The following is a 19,903-nucleotide window of genomic DNA, read 5'->3' on the forward strand; positions in this document are numbered from 1 at the left end:
TCAGCCAGGTATTTGTTGTGAGGAGACACATCCGTATAAACTTTCAGGCTTTGGGGATTTGTTTTCAATTGGCCAATTAAAACAACAGCATATTTGTAAATAGTTTGGACCATGTCCCCAGCTTCTTCACCTCAGTTTACACTGCTTTAACAAATATAACACTCAGTTTCAGGTCAGTAAAAACTATTGCACTGCTTATCATGCCCACAACCCACCATGTGTGTTTTATGTGGTAAAATACTAAATGCAAGCCTGGAGACCTAATGGAAGATCTTAGAAGATGCTCTTCCTGAGTAAGAGGGTATTGGCAGTACAAGAGGGGCAGTTTTTACTATTAATGGAATTCTAGTGGTGGTACTATTTCCATATCTCTACTAAGGTACTAATTGGAGCAGGTCCAGTGATAGTTCAGCCTCACTCTGTTTTTCCCAATATTTTTCTTGAGAAGGAAAGGAGAGGCACAGCTAGAGCAAATTTCCCTACAGCAAAAGGTGTTCTAACATATGTATGCCACTATAATGTATTTGTCACGGTACCTCTGATGGTTTGTTTGATAGATCACACTGTATATTTGATATGCTTTTGATGTAAAAGGAAGCTGCTTAGTCAAACAGAGAGTACAGCTGAAGGAGGACAAAAGAGAGGATTTCTGCCATACTCACCTGAGCCATTAGAGCCACCATTTCCAGAGCTAATTCCTTATTAACAGGAAACCTTCCACTGGCTATTTCATTGCTCACTTGGAAGGCCAGTAGCAACCGCTCACGGTCTGTCTCGCCTTTGGCCTGGCTCCGAAAATACAGTCTAAAAAGTAGAGAGGATTGTGAACATAAAAAGATACTGTGAATTGAAAGTACAGCTGGGAACTTGAATCAAGGTGAGGCAAAATAAAAGTGTGTTTTGTTTTGGTTTTTTTCGACTGAGGGAGTACAGGACAAATTTGGAAGTCGAGGTGCTTCCCTTATGAACAAGATTTGAGCAAGGAGGCTCAAAACATGCTTTCTAGCTTTGGAAGCTATTTGAACTCTGTAAGTCAGCCACTTCTAGACAGTGAACCCTTATTAAACACAGCTAAATCAGTGTCCATTCATCCCAATCAAGCACAGACAGGCAATATTTAAATTATGGCCTTCTCTGCTTATCACAGAAAAGAGAATTACCTCTGCTCTGTATGTATAAGCTTCTATGAGGCAGCCTTGTAGACTTGCCAGCTTGGATATGACCACTTACACTGAAGACTTATTAAAAAATGCTTCAGTTTGCTTCAGCAGGAAATAGGAGACCCAACTAGCAGACTTTGTTTAAGGAAACATGCTTGTAAATCAAAGCATCCTATTGTTTTGTATTCCATTCATGCTTGGAATTTTTTTGACGTGGTATAGCAAGGTTACTAGTTGGGGTTGAAGACACCAGCTTGGGGAATGCTTCCCAGAACCATCCCTCATACTTACAGTCCACAGCACCTAATTCACATATTACTATTCATAATTTCAAGCTGCATCTATGACTATAAATTCCACAATTCCACTACATGAGATATTAATTCCAGTGGATCAGTTTATTTATATTTATGTCACTTTGAGATTAACTACACTATTAGTACAATATTGACCTTACAAATGTCTTATCAGAGTCCTTGGTGTTAGAACAGTCCAGCCTTGGAAAGACTGTATCAAAACATGCTTGCTGTCTAGCCTATGCACATTCCAGCCCAACAAAATAATACTGCAAAGTTTCACTCCTGAAACCAATACAGCCTTCTGGGTCAAAAGCAATAACTTCTGCTTTTACCTCTATTATACCAACTAACAAAGTTGACAGAAATTTGTTTTCACCATTATAGTCAACAATATCTTCATATGTTCAATATTGAACTCTCTGTTCAGTTTTGGGACAGTCTTTGTTTCCCCTGCTAGGAAATTCATTCCTTGTTCGCATACAGCTCTTGATTTACTGTAATTCAGAATTCCTACCTGTATTATAAGTGATTAACTCATTCCAATTTTTGATTTAGATCTTTGTCTTTTACTTCCCTTCTCTACCATCTTTCATCATCTAATTTTTAACATTTCTTTCTTTATAAAGTTTGGACAGTGCTACTACATATCTTTTCTACAGCTCTTATGATTTACAACATTGTTCTTGTATCTTTTTCATCTTTGTGATTGTTCACTTAATTGCAAGTTGTGGCATTCTTGTTTTCACTAGTGATTTTTCCTCTAGATTTTTCTTCCTTTTACCTAACACATATTCTTCAATTGTGTTTTAGGATCTAGGTAAATGAAATTGTGCCAAGGATGCTTTATTGTGCTACAGCTGGTTGCTAGTTGTTAACTCTTTTTAAGTCTATTCTGCTATTGCAAAGTGGTTTGGGTTTTACCCCTAGGCCATATGCTTTTGTAAATGTAACATCTCTTGTAGGATTTAACTGCATCTGAGCTAAAATTGTTTTGGCACCAATGATACTATAAATTACAGATCATCTACACAGATATATGCAGTCCAGAATATTTAATTAACACCAGTAGTAAGGCCACTCAACAGAGAACAGTACCTGTTCTTATAGGTCAACTTTACAATTCTTGTGCCACCTTCATATTTCCCAGGATGCAATTCTTTTAAGGCTTGTTCCCATTTAGAAATGACATCACAGATCTTTAAAAATATCAAGGAGAGAGGAGACACAAACTTTGGTGAAATATATAGCCAAGGCTTGAGGGGAAAGCAAGTGAATAAAATATTGTGAAACACAGAAGATAAAGAAACAGACTGGATCAGCATAAACACAGCTCAAAGTGACAAAACACATCCTTCTTCTATTGCACAGTATGTAAAAATTAAAGCTTTCCGACTGAAAACTCCAGTTTTAACCTGCAGGGGCACACATGAATTCTGGTCTGGTAGTAATTCTCATTGCTATGTCCACGTTAGCAAGCAGCAAACTCAGGAGGAACAGATCTGCACAAACACCCCTTCCTAAGTCTCCATGCCCATACTAGTAGTCTGACTGAGTGACCTGAAAGTCCCCTTTTATGTTGGATGACATCTTCCAGTTCATGTTTCATGTAAAAAAGAATCACTTTCATGCTCTCAGGTTACTCCTTAATGTGAGTCAAAGCATGGTTAATATGAATGATTGGTAGGTTTACTTCAAAAGTGCCCTCTTGAGCCAAACTCAAGCACTAACATCCTCTGAACAGCAGCAGAATGTGAATGGCTATACCAAACCCTTGGATATGAATGTCCAAATTTTGGGAATGTTTGGTCCTAGACTCCAACTTTGTAACTCAGACATATTTTACATAATAACATCGTTTTTGTTTGTTTTCGTTTTGGGTTTTTTCGTTCCATTCAGCTCCTTCTGGTTATTCTAGTCCTTTTACAAGTGGTCTAATGAAGGCCCCTACTTCTCTTTTGACAGCATCTCAATGAAAGGAATGTGAACATAAGAAGCCACATGAAATACATAATCAGATCTCTAAACCTCTCTTAAGCTGCTGAGATTTACTGGTTATTATTTACTTGCCAAGGCAAAGTGATGCCTTTGATTGTCCAAGCTGATACCTCATCTCTCCAGATAGTCCAACTACCAGCAAAGCTCCAGATTACCTGATCTATATCAGGCCATGAAAACAAACTATATCATTTGGCACTGTCTGTGGTAGTTTCCTTTCAAACCATCTATTACAAAGTTATTCGGTATCTTCTCACCCTGTTGCTTATTGTGAAATTTTACACTGTGTAAAATTGATTGTTTAAGTTCCCTATAGTTATCAGGACCTCTTCAAAGTTGTCACTACAACTATTCCTCCATTGGGTCTCATTCATGGCAGCCAGCCTGCTCAATTAAGGCAGTCATTCAGCTGCAGTGTGGGTAAAAATCTCCATATGAAAGTCACAGGTGCTAACACTTTATCTGCTTTCTTTTTCCCTTGATCTGAGGCCCAACACTCTTTCTTGAAGTGAAGCCATACTCAGTAGAGCTTTCTCCCCTAAGTACCCTTATCAACAATGAAAGCCTGAGTTATCTGGAGATAGCAAGGAGATACTTCATAATCCAACACATGGAATTTATACAGACATGCCAAAAGATTCACAGTCTAACATAAATTTGTCTCAATTAGGAGTGTCACATTTGATGTCACTTGTGATATCTGATCATGCTGGCTAGCTCAGTCATGTTTCAATTTTGTAGTCAAGACAAATTAAACTTTAATATGTGCTAAAATCTGAGTTAGATGTTTTAAAAATTGAGCAATTTATCACCTACAAAAATAGATATTTCTATTAAGAATTATATCAGATTAGGTTAGCTAATTATAGAATCATAGAATCATTTCATTTGAAAAAGACTTTTAAGATCATTAAACCTAATCATCAAGCCAGCACTGCCAAATCTACCACTAAACCATGTCCCCAAGTGACACATCTACAGGTCTTTTAAATACCACCGGGGCAGTGACTCCACCACTTCCCTGGGCAGCCTGTTCCAGTGCTTGAGAAACTCTTTCAGCAAAGTAATTTTGCCTAATAGGCAATCTAAACCTCCCCTGGAGCAACTCTGGGGAGTCTGCTTCCTCTTGTCCTGTCATTTGTTACTTGGGAGAAGAAACCATCTCCCACCTGGCTACAGCCTCATTTCAGGCAGTTGTAGAGAGCAATAAGGTCCCCCTGAGTCTCCTTTTCTCCAGGCTAAAGAACCTCAGTTCCTTCAGCTGCTCCTCATCAGACTTACTCTCCAGACCTTCACCAGCTTTGCTGCCCTTCTCTGGACCTGCTCCAGCACCTCGATGTCTTTCTTATTGTGAGGGGCCTAAAACCAGTGCTGAGTACAGGGCGACAGTCACCCTGGCCCTGCTGGCCACACTGATACAGGCCAGGATGTCATTTGCCTTCTTGGCCACCTGGGCACTCTGCCAGATCATGTTCAGATGGCTGTTGACCAAGACCCTCAGGTTCTCTTCCTCTGAGCAGCTTTCTATCCACTATTCCCTCAGCCTGTAGGGCTGCATGGGGTTGTTGTGACCCAAGTGCAGGAATTAGTATCTCATCTGTGAATATTAATCTAGATAGACAATATCCAAGCTTATTTGATCTTAATTTATTAAGAGAGATTTATTAACCATTTAGCAGTCCTTCAAAAATGTACACTAAAGTTAGCAGAGGAGAAAAATAAATACCTTCATATTGCCGGGCAAACAATGTTCCAAATTCCTACCAGAAGGATCATCTGTGAACAGAGAAAATCCCATATGGGATGGCTTCCTCATTCCTGTTTCCTGGTTCAGTCTCTGGATGAATTCATCAACGGTTGAGGAACCATCAAAACCTACAACCTGCAATGAAAGAGGACTTAACTGAGGATACAAGAATTGTGACTACTGATGGGTATCACAACTAATGAAGGTGGTTTCCTAGGGATTAGCATCTCAGGATTAACTGCCAGCTCCAGTGACAACACTTGTGTATTGTCTCCCTTCATATCACATTCTCTCCCATATTGAGACACTTCCAACATCTCCCCCTTTTTCTCAGCTACCCTTTCTTCCTAAGATCTGTAGAGCTAGGGGTAAATTCCTTTCACTTTCTTGGGAAATCAGCTAAAACAGCAAGGAGGAGAAGCAGTGTTTATCACCCAATATGCATACTGGAGATACCATGCATACATGGTATAAATACCATGGTGCCACCCACCCACATGAAGGAGGCAGGTTATGGTACAGTCTAGTGCCCAGCAGAAAGGCAGCTGTGGTGGCTCACCTGGTACGTCCCATTCATGAAGTGCACTGGGATGCTGAAGGGGAGGGAATGGTGGTAGGGATTTCTCAGCAGGATGGACACGATCTCCATCCGGGAGGGCTTGGCTTCCCGCTCTCCAGCCTGCACTGTGCGGTCTACTGATCTCTGGCAGTAGATGGCATACTTGCCTATCTCACTCCTAGGCAAAGAGGGGGAGAGAACCACAAACATGCTCCAAGTGCCATGTCCTCTTCAATTTCCCATGCCACAACAACTCATTCTTCCCTCGGGCTTTTGCTCACGCAAAGATATATCTCTATGCAGATCCACTGTTCATCTCAACAGACTAACAGCTCAAGTGAAAAGCTACAACACAAACCTGAGCTTCAAGGACCTGTAAAACGAAGGCAGACAATTGACTCTCCAGGAAACACAAGAGTATTCCCTGCTTCTATGCGGACTGGACACATGCCCTCTTCTGTATCCTGTTGCCATCATGGTATCTGCTAAGTCAATATCAATTCACCCTCAAACTTGCTGTCATGCCAGTGGAACTTAGTTACTATCGTGTCAAATCCTGGTAAATATTGAGTTGTATAATCTTGTGAGACTAATGCATTACAAGCTGTGTTTATTAATTTACATGGCTGTACAAATAGTAAGTTTCCATTAACCCTATCTGCCAACCAAGAGACTTGACAGAGATTCCAAGCAAGCTTAGATTTGTTGACAGTTCAATAAGGATAGGGATAGTTACTAAGATGATCAGTTTACTGTCTACTGAAGAGAGTGCTCCATCGAAAAGCATCAAAAAGATGTGTCTCTAAAATCAAGCAGGAACGGTCAACTGCACCTTGCACAAAAATGTTAAGAATGTATATACTCAGTAAGTTCTGAAACTGAAGGATTTACATGGATTTATAACTGCTATCACTTTCCAGGGTAAAATAATTCCACTCAAGATGCCTTCAGGAGCTCAGGACATAATTAAATCTCCAGTTAAATCCCTGCAAGCAACATGGAAGTCAGGAGTTCTGGCTTTTCACTGTAGCAATATATTTCTCACCTCCCCAGTAATGAGCTTGGACAATATTCAGATAGAATAATCTTGCTTCATCAAGAAGCTGTTATGTCTGGTTTCCAGATGCTCCTAAGCCCTGTGACTTCTCATTTGGACTTCTCACTCTGCCCCACTTTTCTTCCTCTCTTGGAGGAAGAACGCTGACATCACCTTTCATAAAAAAACAATACCTAGAATTAAAATCTATAATTCTTCAAATAAAGATCTTTTAATACCTAGAATAGATCTAAACCATAGGCATTATGCAGCGTAAACATTCTAGTGTCTTACTTGCTGTGTGAAACAGGGAAAGTACATCTAATTAACTGGTCAAGAAACGGCTGTTTCTACTCCATCCAAAGAGAGGTAAGTATTCCTAGAGCTAGGGAGAAGGAGCCATGCTAAATCCCATTTAGCAACTGCTAGAAATCTAAGCTAAACTACAGGTGAACATAGGTCCATTTTAATGTAATTTCTGGGTTTTTTTTCTAACCCTATTAATTGTTTCATAGCTGGATCATATAAATAAATTTCCTCTTTGTTTCTGCTTGGCGTATATTTGTTCACAGAAGTGCTTTTGGGCAGACCATCTGCATAGTAGAGCTTGAAGCTGATGTAATAAATCAGTTTCACACAGCCCAGCAAATCCTTATGAAATTCAACAGTCTCCAACACTAGAGCAGCTCCACTAATGAGTTGAATGGACCCATCTAGGAGCTGGTAATGCACAAGTTTGAAGAGATGGTTCCTAGTACTAGACAAAAGATCCCTAACATGTTGTCTTAGCAAATAGAGAGAGAACCTGAACACTGTGGAGTGCCCAATACCTGTATTTTTGCTTTTGAGAAGAAATAGCAAATGTGAGGCAACAGTTAATAAAATACTTGATAGGAGTACCCTTTTCCTTTGCAGTGCCAGGAGACTTTTACCTTGAGTTCAATGACAGATTTAGGCTTATTAATTGAATATGAATATTTGTTTGAAAGGATTTTTTACTTTTACTCTTTTACTTTTGTCTTAACAACAGTGTATTTTTGCAACAGACAACTAGACATCTCTAGCTGTGATCTCTCCACTAAGGACACAGTGAGATACACTGAAGACCAGATCACCATGGAAACAAAGAAAGAGCACAGCATGAACAGTGGAGAACAACTTCTTGCTGTTACCATAGCTACACACCAAAGAGGAAAGAGAAACCAGTACTAGCATATGTTTCAGGTTTGTTTGTCTCTCCTAACTTTTTATGGTTCCCTGAGATGTTTTATGCCTCACTTTTGTTCTGGCACTTTGCCTGCTAACCTGACAGCAGAATGTAATCCCCTACAATTTGAGTAATTCATTCCAAGTAATTACTTTAGTCTGTCTTTCTGTCAATAAAATAAAGTAGCTGCATAAGCAAAAAACTTCCCAACTCTCCAGTAGCTCCAGTTATATCTACAAAACATTCTTTTGCTAGTATAGGTCACTCACTTTTGTGAACTAGCTTCATCTAAATGACAAATTAATGTGAATGGTTGAAGTGGCACAGCTTTATACTACTGGGAACCTTCTGTCCTCCCTCTCAATATGTATTTGCAGGTGTGTGTTCCAGAATTGCTTCCCTCTTTCTCTGCAGTGGGTGCAAGAGGCAGTCAGCTGAGCAGAATGAAATGCTGTTGCAGTCCTTACCTGGGGTCTGCATGTCGCTGCAAGTGCTGTTTGATGTACCAGAGGAAGTGATGTTGAGGCAGGAATAGCGGAGCACATAAAGCCAGGAGCTGCCAGCACTGTGAATGCAAAACTGGACATCACTCTTGTTCTGTACTTCTTACCTGTTGCCTTTCACAGAATACTACAGCCAAAATGATGGACAGTGACTAGTACTTTTTGAAGTGACTCTTTCTGGATGTGTAGTTCAAGATGTTTCAGAGGCAGTAATGATCAGACTGCTCTTCAGTATCTCAATATGGACTCTGAGAAGACTTCTATGTGATTGGCTACTTCTGAACATTTTGGCTTCCAAAAATTTTAGTGTAACTACAACTGAGTCAACAATTAAGACTTAAATTAATACTATATAACAGAAAATCATAACTATAAAAGCACTGGTAAATTTTATTTCAAATTAGATCCGTTATTATTCAACCTGATTTTAATGTCTCATTTGAGCTGGGAATATTGTAATCGCATATGTACATTCATGCTGTAACTTATTAATTTTATTTACCCAACAATTACAGTGCAAGATTCAGATTTCATGTTTAATAGTAATATTCATGACTTGTATGCTGTTAATTATCTAAAATGCAAAACAAAATTAATACCATGTGACAGTTATAGCAAGACAATAGAAGCTATGAACTTTGATTCTGAATATGGTCTGAATAGACTATTTGCAAGTAGTAAACAGTTACATTTAAACTAACATTTCTTTTTCAAGTAGTTATACTCTTAGCGTTCTTCTTTGCAGATCAGTGCTGAGCTTCTTTTTCCCCCAGCACACCTTTAGCATAAGCTATTTTAGGAGAGCCAGTCTGATAGCTACTAATTAAAAACATGGGATTAAATGGAAAGTTTTTGCAGACTGGCACTAAGTAAAGAGGAACTGACCTGAATGACTGAGTGGTTCTGGGGCTGTCGGCAGCTGGTCTGTTTAACAAGCTGACAGTAAATTTCATTCTGCAGCTCAGTATGTGTCAAGCACACCTGCAGGGCTGTCTGGGCAAGTGACACATGGTAATCAATAGAGGACGCCTCCACAGGAACGTTGATGAACAGCTGACAGGACTGTGAAAGGGTGGAAGTTAGTCAATGCCACAAATATAGCAACTTTTCTCTGGTACTTTCCAGGCCAGGTTCACCAGATGTGTTTATTAACTTACAGACAGTTAATAAATAACCTTGAGAGGAGGGAAGAGAGTCAATACTTAATTCCTATTCCTCCTTCCTTAGTTATGGCAACCAGAAAATTTACTCAACCTCCCCCAGTCTAAGGAACTTACAAGTCAGCAAAAGAATTGAGGGGAAAATGTGCTTCCTGACTTCCATGCCTGTGTTTTACCTTGTTCACACTGTCCAGTCTCATTCCTGATCTTATACTTGGAGAGTGCAAAAATGAAATCTCCAGCAGCTTCACCACTGGTCTTACTGAGACAACTGAGTTTGCCAGGGAATTGTTTCTGTTTCCTTCAATCCAACTATTGGAGAGGAAAAAGGAAGACAAAGCTAACTTTGAAGCATAAAGTCTGTGGGGAGGATTACTCCTAAGCCCAGATTCTGCACAAGAAAAGTTAAACCTCCAAAGAATGAATGACATTTAAAATCCAACAGCTCTCTTGAAACTAAATGAACCAGCAGGCCTGTCTAAAGCAACCCATAGTGAGAGTAAATGTTGTACAACATGACCAAACAATGTTACTGCCCCAACAACAGAGAAAAGTAAGTGAAAACCATGCAATATCCCTTTAAATACCTTAAAAAGTTTCAGGGCTTCAGTCTGTAGAGCCTCTGATGGCAGAGTAGTGAGGGATGTGTGCAACCCTTCTTTACTGTAGCACAACATAGGATGCTTCCACAGAGGAGAATCTGAGGTAGCAGATGGGCAAAAACATGCAGTGTCAGAAACGGAGAGAGAGAACAGTATCCATGTTGACAAGGAGCCTTCCTGAGATGGCAAAGCACCCAAGGAAGCAGCACTGCACTAGGCCACATTATCTTTGGTGACACTTCACTGATTTCAGCAAAGCCCACCATGGATAAGGAGTCACCAGCAGCATTAGTCATCAGCAGAAAGAAGTATTGGCATCCTCAGTCCTGCTACATGAGAGCTTCTCATCAGCTGGATTCTGGTGAGAAGCTGCTCAGGTGTGTGTTCAAACTAGAGACACAAACCCTGCCAGGGCAACTGCCTGCAATGGGGGTCTTTATTAGTGCAAGTCACTATTCAACAGGAAGCAAGGTTCATGTATGGGTCCAGAATATGTGAGAGTACAAGAAAAGAGTTTTAAATATGAATGCAGATGCTAATATATATTTGAGAACATCTTGCATAAACATAAATGCATGAGCAGGTATCAAAGATGAGGATGGATGTATGTGTAAAGGTTTGTATGTGCAGACAGAGAAACAGATGGGAGGGCATGCGTGTTTGAGTGTGTTTAAAGAAAAGTGTGTTTGTAAGGTCAAGATTTCCTGGAAAGGAACATCAAGACCAACAAAGACAGGAAAAAATTAAAGCACCAGTTCTTTATTTTAACTTGACTTACTGTAACAGACATTTCATAGGCTTTGATAAATGATGTGACAATGTGATGGACTTGTCTGAGAACAAGGGGAGAAGGACACTATACCATATGATGTACTGCTGAGAAATCCCCTTCCCTCACCTTTGACTGCATTAAGCTGGGAATTGAAATTATTCTTCCTTATGCTTTGCTACCATGGAAGAGATTGTGGTGCTTACTTACTAGGGTCTCCCTCTGCATCCAATAGTTTTCCAATGAGTTGTTCATAAGACGTGCCCACTGTGGCATTACTGCTACCAGCTGCAACAGTCAGATGGTACAGCCAGGTGTTCTAGGCATAAGGATGAGAACAGAAGGAGTCAATTCAGACCTGTTTTCTACAAACAGGTTACGCCTGTATGGCCCATTTGCTCATTGTTATCAAAAGACTCTTGCTCTCCAAAATAAGACTGCTTTTTATACCTTCTCCTGTTTGGTGCGGATAAGTAAATATGTGGGACTCTGGTCCTGTGGGTGAATCACCAATGTACAGTGGGATGAGAGAAGTCCTCCACCAGTAGTTTCATAATCTTCATCAGAGTCACAGGAACGGTCTACTTCTTCCACCTTAGACTCACGCAGAGGCAGATGCCCTAAAGGACACTATGAAGAGCAGAAGCACATTAGATAAATGTAACTCATCTCCCAGTATGGACCAAGAACACTAGGAAAGAAAAGCCAAGTAAAAATGCTGACAGTTCTGTAAAATGGAAGGAATAAATAATTCAATGTTTAGCTAATGTAATCTTGTACTTCTAGAGAATCTCTTTTTTCATAAAGTACTTACAAAGTGTATCACTACTTTTATTTTTCTTGGGAAAGCATCTACAGGTCAGAATGAGACAATGCAAATAAAATATTTTTTTCCCCAAAAGATACTGCTTTCTTCCCATTACACTTGAGGGTCAGTTGCTTAGTATCTTGAGCCACTGTTTTCTGACTTTGGTCAGACTTTTTGCTTGCTACTGGAAAAGAAATACGTTGAAAATTTCATAAGCAGTTAGATTCAGACAAAAGAGAGGATGTCTGCTGTGCTAACTCTGGAGGTTAATCCAAAATATGAGTCACAGTATTTTTAGATATTCTAAAACTTGGGGTTTGACATCACCAAGACAGAGTAATGGACTATTGGGCAAGGTGTCCAGAAATGGAAGCACATTACACTGATTACCTCCCTCTTCCCAGAATGTTGATGCTATCTGTTTTCCTGATGGCAACGTGGGATCTATCAGCTGCTGTATAGAAGTCTGCTCAGAAGGCTACACAAGACTAAATGCAGCAAGTGAGGAACAAGATATAGATCTGAGAAAGAGCAATCACTTGCCTTTTAAGTCTGCTGTCATTTAAGCTTAAAAAAATAAAATCAGGGAAATAGTGATTCTCTTTGTGGAACAGGTGCTGTTGGAGGAGAAGTACAACCAAGAGAGAGACCTGAGACACAGAAGCAGTAAAGAAAACTTCATAAGAAATGGGAAAGGAGGGTCCAGGAATAAAAGGAGAAGGAATTACCTTATCTTCATGATTTCGATAGTAGTAGAAAGTTTTTCCAATCAGTGCGCACCAGACCAGCTTAGAGTGACCATGCTTGACCTGTAAGAAGGACAAACACGTCCATGTTTTTATTATCAGCAGTATTGCTAGAATTACTTTCTAGGACTTCAAATTTTAATTCAACTCTCCCTTAATACTTTGCATATATTTTTTTGTTTTATGCTAATATAAGCTCCTCTCAAAACATACATGGCACCCCTTCCAAAAACAGGCAAGTACATCCCACCCAAGAACATGGAACATGGGTGCTTATGAGAATGGGTCTAAGATTTTGTGATGTGTTTTACTCATTCATAATAACTTATAATTTCTGTATACTGAAATACCAGTATACAGAAATATATACCAGGTCATAAGGATGACCTTTTAAAGATTATAAAAACAAATTAGTTCATCTCAGCAAGAAAAGACCAGTCAACCTGGTCTAGACAGCTGTTTCCTACTGCAGATGAATAGCTTTCAGATGCAGGTTGTCTTTAGCCTTAGAACCTGACAAGAATTACCTTAAAATATTCACAGTAACTTGCAATGTCAAACTAATCTATGGAAATTATATAAAGAATAAGAATTTTCTGCCACTGTACTAATGTACCTACAGTCTATTATGACAGAACTAAGTGCTAACCTAGAACCATACAAGCCATTTTTTAAACTCTCCTGTATCACCAAGTTAAAGATCAATTAAATGTGACATTCAACAACATTGATTTTTTTCTACTATGACATGCTGTGAATTCTGCTGAAGAAAAGCATACATAAGCTAGATATTTGTTATTACTTACTACTTGCCAGTCAGTTCCTTTCAGTACCCATTTGTCCCATCCCTTATCACTTATATAAATGTTTTACTCTGACATACAGAAATATACAGCCACTTTTTCTTCTTTCCCTACTCTTACAGAGAGTATTAAAACACTAATTTTTTGCTCACATTTGCTGTGCAAACCAAGAAGCTAATACACTGTCAATTATGACAGATGAGCTAAACAAAGTATGAAATATTATTTTACCTTGGTGAGCCAGCCTTTCACAGTGGGTTTAGCATCACTATGAGGAACACCAACAGGACCGCTCACTTGTACTCTCAGGATACTCTGTAGGACATGAATCCATTCCTCCAGGATGTTGGGAGAGTCTGCTGTCAGGAAGTACGTTCTCTTTTCTGTCACAAGCTGGAAGGAAAAGGAGTGACAAAGTATATAGCTGCACACCCAAAAATCTTTTCTTTAGTTGCTGAGTTTCTTTATCTCATAAAGACTTTTTTTTTGGTTATTCAGGAAAGATTTTTTTGAGGGTAAGAAAAAAGGTGCTAATCCTCAAAGCCCAAATGAAAAAACAAAACTCAGATGAATCAAATTCTCATAAATTTTCTTGTTGTTTCTGTTGGATACTGTGGCTTTGTGTCCTCTCTCATCCTTTCTTGTTTCTCAGTGCTGCTGCTAGTTTTTAATTTTAAAGGTGACTACATAAATGTGGGGTTTTGCTGCCTTCACTTTGTATTCCATTTTGCCTTCATTACACTGTGACTGAGGGGAAAGATGCTATAAATCTAATAGTATTAGGCCTTAGTGACTTCAGTTCCATAAGGGCAGAGGGTAGGTCTCAAGCTAGGCCATGTACCTTTCAAAGTATGAAAGAAACTTTAATGCTGCCTTTCTAATTAAGTCAATGATTTAAGAGTGAACCCAGTGATGGGCTAACTTCTCATACTTTAGAAGTCAAATTCTAAAAGGAATCAACTATTCAGATGTTTTTTTAGATCCTCCAGGCATGTAAAGTCAGGCTTGAGATCTTGTGAGAGAAGTCTCTCAGAAAGATCCTAGGTACCAGCTGATTTTAATTGTTGTAAGAATCATTTTCCCCCACAGATTTCAAGCTCTAACTCCTGCAAAAACAGGAAAGCATTATGGTGCAGAACAGGACAAAAATAAATACAAATTTCTTTCAGTTTCAAAAGGGTGTATTTGGGTTACAATTTAGCTCTTTCCTCATCATTAATTAGACTGACTGCCTGTTTTGTGCCAGGAAACAAAGACCAAGTAAAATTAGCTCATATCAATTGAGACACACAGTACCATTCAGTCTGAATTAAGTGCTGCCTCACCCAGCTGCTGAGTGTATGGTTATGTGCAGCATAAAAAAGCAGCTACCTGGAATGTTTGGGACCCTTCACCCCTGACAATTTGGCATGAAGAGTTCAGCTCCAGCTGCCCTTGTGGTTTGCGGATAACATCACTCTGAGGAAAGAAAAGCAAACAATTTTTTCAGTAGGAAACCTGTGATGGGTCTTAGATTACTTAAATACAGCATAATATGCACGTGCAGGTTGGAGTTTGCATTCGTGAGCTGGAAAGGATAGCCTAAGGCTGCCAGGTGAAATATGAGACTGTGTGATCCCATTGCAAAAGTCTCCTCAATAGTGGCAGACAATATAACAAGAGCAGTACTAATAAATGCTGTCTTATGGAGTTCAAATTAGACATTATGATTAATAAAACAAAAGCAAGCCCAAACAAACAACAAACCAAACCCTTTCTAAGTGGGAAGGCAGTACAACACACAATAGGTACCAAGATGGTGGCTGAATTTCCACCTTCAGAAGTTTTCAAAATTCAGCTAGACACTTGTTAAGTGACAAGTTTATTAATAATAACTTTGTTCTTCATTTGATGCATACAGTGAATCTTTCTAATGTTTGTAATGCTTTTCAAAACAGTGACATGTCTAAACAAAAGTGCTTTTTCAGTATATTAAATTTCTCTGTGCCTCTAGAGGGGAGGAAATGTATCCCAGTGACTTACCGGGGACTTGTAGTACATGATTTGTCTGTTTCTGAGAACAAACCATCGTCTTTTCCATGTCTTCACCTGGCTACCCATTTTCAGCAAGTAACCTGATTTCTCTATGGGTTCCTGGAAGACAGAGGAAAGGGGAGAGGAGGTCATCTTGTATGGAGATTCAATGGTGACAATCTTGCACCTCTCAAAATACAAATGAAAGTGTGCTGAAATCAAGCCCAGCTATTTGCTGCATCTCCCAGAATTTTCTGCTTTGTTTAGTAGCAGCCCTCAAAGATCATTTCACTGATTGTTTGATGCACTGTAAACTTATTTCTCTTCCTACCAAGGCACGAATTTTCCAAATAAAAGTGAAAGCTGTCTCTATGCCATGATTAGACTCCTGTTCCTTGTCTGTTTGATCTCCTATATTGAAGAGTACAGACTTTAATGCTGCCTGGTTTGAGGTTTCTTTCCTTCCTCCTTCCTTCCTCTGAATTTCCAAATTTATTTTGTCCCAAAAGTGTAAGGCCATCATTAAAGTAGAATACAACTACAGGAAATCAATATAGGTCATCAACCCTTGATGCTTATACTTTTACCTAACCACATAAAGAAATTGCACTTTCTTCTGAAGCACCAGATGTGTCTTTTGATACCAATCAGCTGGACCAATAGCCCAGTCTGTTAGAGCTTCACTTTGCAGGGGGATTGCTCAATATCCTGTAGTTATACTATTCTCTTTGAAGGCCAAGGCTCTGTTTACACCTCTTTGCAAGTGTAACACAGTAGTTACAGAGCAAGTCTTACAGAGCAGATTCCACCATCGGTGGAATAGGAAGATGTTCGCTGTAGCTTGTGTTCTGGCTCTGAATAGTCACCATCCAAGGAGTAGGCATCAGGAGGGATGGCATAGTCACTCTCGGAGCTCAGCGAGGACACAGATACACCTGTTCAAAATAAAGGAAGGAATGAAAGTCATGGCTAGACAAAAGCATGCTGTGAATATTGTACACTCCAAAAATGTTTCAGCATTCACCATTAAGGTTTTTTTTTTGGTTCAAGAAGGACAAATCAGATCAGACTTGGGAAACTCAAACTGCACTAACATGACTTCTGAGGCCTCTTTTTATTTCCCTAGGACGACAAGTAGTAAAAAGTGAGCTTTGGATACTGACAGTGAAATAAATTTATTGCTGAATAAAACCAGATTAAAATATATATTAAAAAAATCAACAAACTTGTCATCTGAAGGAGAAACAGCTTGTTTTCATCTGGGCAGATCCATTATAAAGCCTCAACCCCCTCTGATTTCAGCTAAAGAAAAGGCTTCTTCACTAGCAATAGGGCTTTGCTTTCTGTGAATCTTTTACCACAAATTAATGGCAATGCACAGGCACATCTGCCAATGCATCACAACAGAAGTTAAGACTACTAAATGCAACTCTATTTTAGAGATAACCAACAAAATTTGGTTGTCTCTAAAATAGAGTTGTATTTCACGCTGTCTCTTTGGTAACAAAAATTCCATTCAACTTCCATTCCAGTTTAGCCCTCCCAGCAGGCAAGAAAAATAGTCCTAATCAGGATTCAAAATAACTGACAGCTCTCAAAGATAAGTGAGAGGTACTTACTGGTCAAGAAATTACCAGTCAATGACAAAGACAAAAAAGCATTTTCTGTACTGTGTCAGTACTAGCTTGGTTCCAAGAAGCAGCCACAGCAAAGGTATGGATGACTGGATATGTGATGAATTTGGGAGGGCAATCCTTCCCACAATCTTAGTTTAGCAATTGCCTAAATGGGACTCTATCAGCAGTAAAAATCATCTACAAGAGCAGATTTCTACTGTTTCTATTGTTGATGTCTGCACACGTTCTGGGAGAACTCCTTGTAAGCAACACCCTGGCTGAGCATTTGCCTATCACTGATGATGCTGCTCAGGACATCTTGGCTCTGATGACAGAGTTCATCCTGCCCAGTAGTGATACTCCCACTTTACCTCTCTTCATGGCCCGAGGGCTGCCTGGCATGCTAGCTTTCCTGTTCTCACATCCAGCAGTAGAAGTCCTGGAGCTGGCATGGGAGCCACAGTCATCATCAGAGCCTGAAGACTCATCTAAGAAAGGCACATTGCTGATCTGTGTGGCTTTCTGGAAAACAGACCTGAATGGTTAACATGTGAGAGAAGAGTTTCCTCAGGACAACCCCTCCTCAATCAAGAGACAGAGCAACCCATGCCCTTCATTTCCACACTGCCTTGCCCACTTCTGCCCCAGGGCTCCTCAGTTCCTCCCCTGCTAGTCTGAGAACTTCCAAGCTGGACTCTCTAGTCTGATCTGTTTGGGTCTCCTCTGGTTACACCCTCCTACTCTTCCACAAGCCTTATGTTCCATTTCATTCCTTAGGCTACACCCACTGTCACATCAAGGTTTCATAGTGCACACTGCAACTTCCTGGACCAAAACTTGTTGCAGTGTTCTGTGTTCTTAAATATATTTAACATTTGCTACTCTTTCTGCATTCTTTTGATGTCCAGTACTTCCTGACATTCTCTAATCTTCTTTCCTTCACTGCACAGTTTCATCCTGTTTTGTCTCACATTACTAGCAGCTCTGGACCATGCTTTCCACAACAGGAAAAGTGAGGTAACTCCTTACCCCCTTCAGCGTAGTGTAGACTGGCACTGTGACATTTCTGTAGATGAGATAGGTAAATGGCCCAGAAGTTGAACACGAGAAATTGGAAACTGGGGAAATTCAGAGAGAAAGCAAGGGAGCAAATAATACAAACTGGTGAAAAGGAGGACGTTTTAATGGATAAGCACATGGAGAACTGCCATCCTGGACAGTCCGGCTTCAGAAAGGCCAGGAGATGCATTATTAATTCCATATAATTCCCAGAGAGAGCTGCAATGTTCCCTCCATTTAACCTGTAAGACACCTTACCCACCCAGTGCTCCCCATGGTACAATGTACAGGTGTACCCTGTACAAACAGAAAAAAAGCCCTAACAGGCAAAGGTATGGGTGAATCAGAAGAGTAAAACAGGCCACAGACATGCAGAGGTAGAAGACTAGCTGCAAAACTGATGGAGGAGATAATGGAATCCCTGAAGATGTCCCTGAATGTAGAGGCACAAACAGCCCAGCACCAACCAACCCCAAAATCAGATATTACCCTCCTCCCTTCCTTTATTGAGGCTATCTATGAGTCAAATTTACTTTGAAAACAGGCAAGGAAATAAAGAAATGTGAACAGCCAGAAGCTCAGGTCCCACACTGTCACCAAGTCCCTTTAAGGATGGATTTAGTCCAGAACTTACAGCAGCTGGAAGTATCATTCACCATGGCCACTTCAGACAGTCTCATGCCAGACTTGGCCACAGCATAGATTCGGCTCTCCTGGAACAATAATATCATGAACAGTGATCAGGAAAAAATTTAATTCAACAGAAATGCCCATGCCACAGAATCACACCACAGTCACACCTTTGGGCAGAAGGGAGGGGCTCTCTAACAAAGATAGCTGAATTCCACCATATGTTGTGTGAATGACCATTAATGGAAGCATGTTACTGTGTGCAAATTCCCAGCTACAGAGGTGACATCCACACACTGGAACACCTACACACAATTATCAATAAATTACTGTATCACAACTTGGAAAGAGATGGTTTTTTTCCAAATTATAAACAATGCATTAAAATGAATTAAGAACAGCCCTATAGCAGAACCATTAATTGAGTCATCAGCTGCAAAGGATGCCCATTCCATAATAAGGGAATGAAAGAAATGCCTGGAATGATCTCAATAAGCTTTTGTCTCAGTTACAACAACATACAGAGCTTTCAGTTCAAAGGATCTCAAAGTGAACTGATAAAAATTCCAGAGGGGGAACCCAACTCTGTATCTAGATGCAGAGTTGACTAAGACATCACCTAGTGTCAAATGGATAAACCCCAAAGCTAGGAAACCTCTTGGTGATCCTTAAAGCATACAAGTTCACTATGAAATAACACACATAATACATATACATGAAAGCACCTAAGATTGCAAAGTCAAGTACACCAAAAAATTTATAAGACATAAGAATTAACAATGAGTGCTTGACTTTGCAGTGTCAATAAATCATTTGTTTGCCCATGCCTTTAAAAAAGCAAATGAAAACTGAATTGTCTCTTTTGATACTACTAAATTTCTACCAGGTTTGTCAGTGTGGCCTGTTTAGGAACCTGGTTGATGGAGTCCCTTGGGAGTCAGTCCTGATGGACAAAGAATCCAGCAAGACTGAACATTCTTCAAGAAGGAAATCTTTAAGGTGCAGGAGCAGGTCATCCCCATGTGTTGAAAGATGAGACAATGAGGAAGACCAGCCTGTCTGATTAGAGAGCTTTGGCTAAACTCAGAGTTTGTAATCTTTGGATGAAGGGACAGGTGACTCAGGAGGGCTACAAACACACCATGAAGTTATGCAGGCAAAAGATTAGGAGAACCAAAGCCCAACTAGACC

General features: G+C 39.9%; 1 protein-coding gene across 1 annotated transcript in view; it reads right to left on the minus strand.

The window, feature by feature from the left end:
• The window catches only part of PLEKHH1 (pleckstrin homology, MyTH4 and FERM domain containing H1), a 45,248-nt gene that overhangs the window by 6,779 nt on the left and 18,566 nt on the right, over positions 1–19,903 (minus strand). Inside the window, exons 7-23 of the mRNA XM_053944447.1 lie at positions 18,717–18,795; positions 18,053–18,141; positions 17,395–17,545; positions 16,203–16,342; positions 15,417–15,527; positions 14,766–14,852; positions 13,626–13,787; positions 12,574–12,654; positions 11,488–11,667; positions 11,248–11,356; positions 10,254–10,366; positions 9,392–9,568; positions 8,471–8,568; positions 5,761–5,938; positions 5,181–5,336; positions 2,555–2,655; positions 663–804 (exon numbers count right to left, since the gene is read on the minus strand). Of these exons, the coding sequence (XP_053800422.1) occupies positions 663–804; positions 2,555–2,655; positions 5,181–5,336; positions 5,761–5,938; positions 8,471–8,568; positions 9,392–9,568; positions 10,254–10,366; positions 11,248–11,356; positions 11,488–11,667; positions 12,574–12,654; positions 13,626–13,787; positions 14,766–14,852; positions 15,417–15,527; positions 16,203–16,342; positions 17,395–17,545; positions 18,053–18,141; positions 18,717–18,795 (2,154 nt within the window). The remainder of the gene's footprint in view (positions 1–662; positions 805–2,554; positions 2,656–5,180; positions 5,337–5,760; positions 5,939–8,470; positions 8,569–9,391; positions 9,569–10,253; positions 10,367–11,247; positions 11,357–11,487; positions 11,668–12,573; positions 12,655–13,625; positions 13,788–14,765; positions 14,853–15,416; positions 15,528–16,202; positions 16,343–17,394; positions 17,546–18,052; positions 18,142–18,716; positions 18,796–19,903) is intronic.

This window comes from Vidua chalybeata, chromosome 6, assembly GCF_026979565.1.
Source record: "Vidua chalybeata isolate OUT-0048 chromosome 6, bVidCha1 merged haplotype, whole genome shotgun sequence".
In the NCBI taxonomy this organism is placed as follows: Eukaryota; Metazoa; Chordata; class Aves; order Passeriformes; family Viduidae; genus Vidua; species Vidua chalybeata.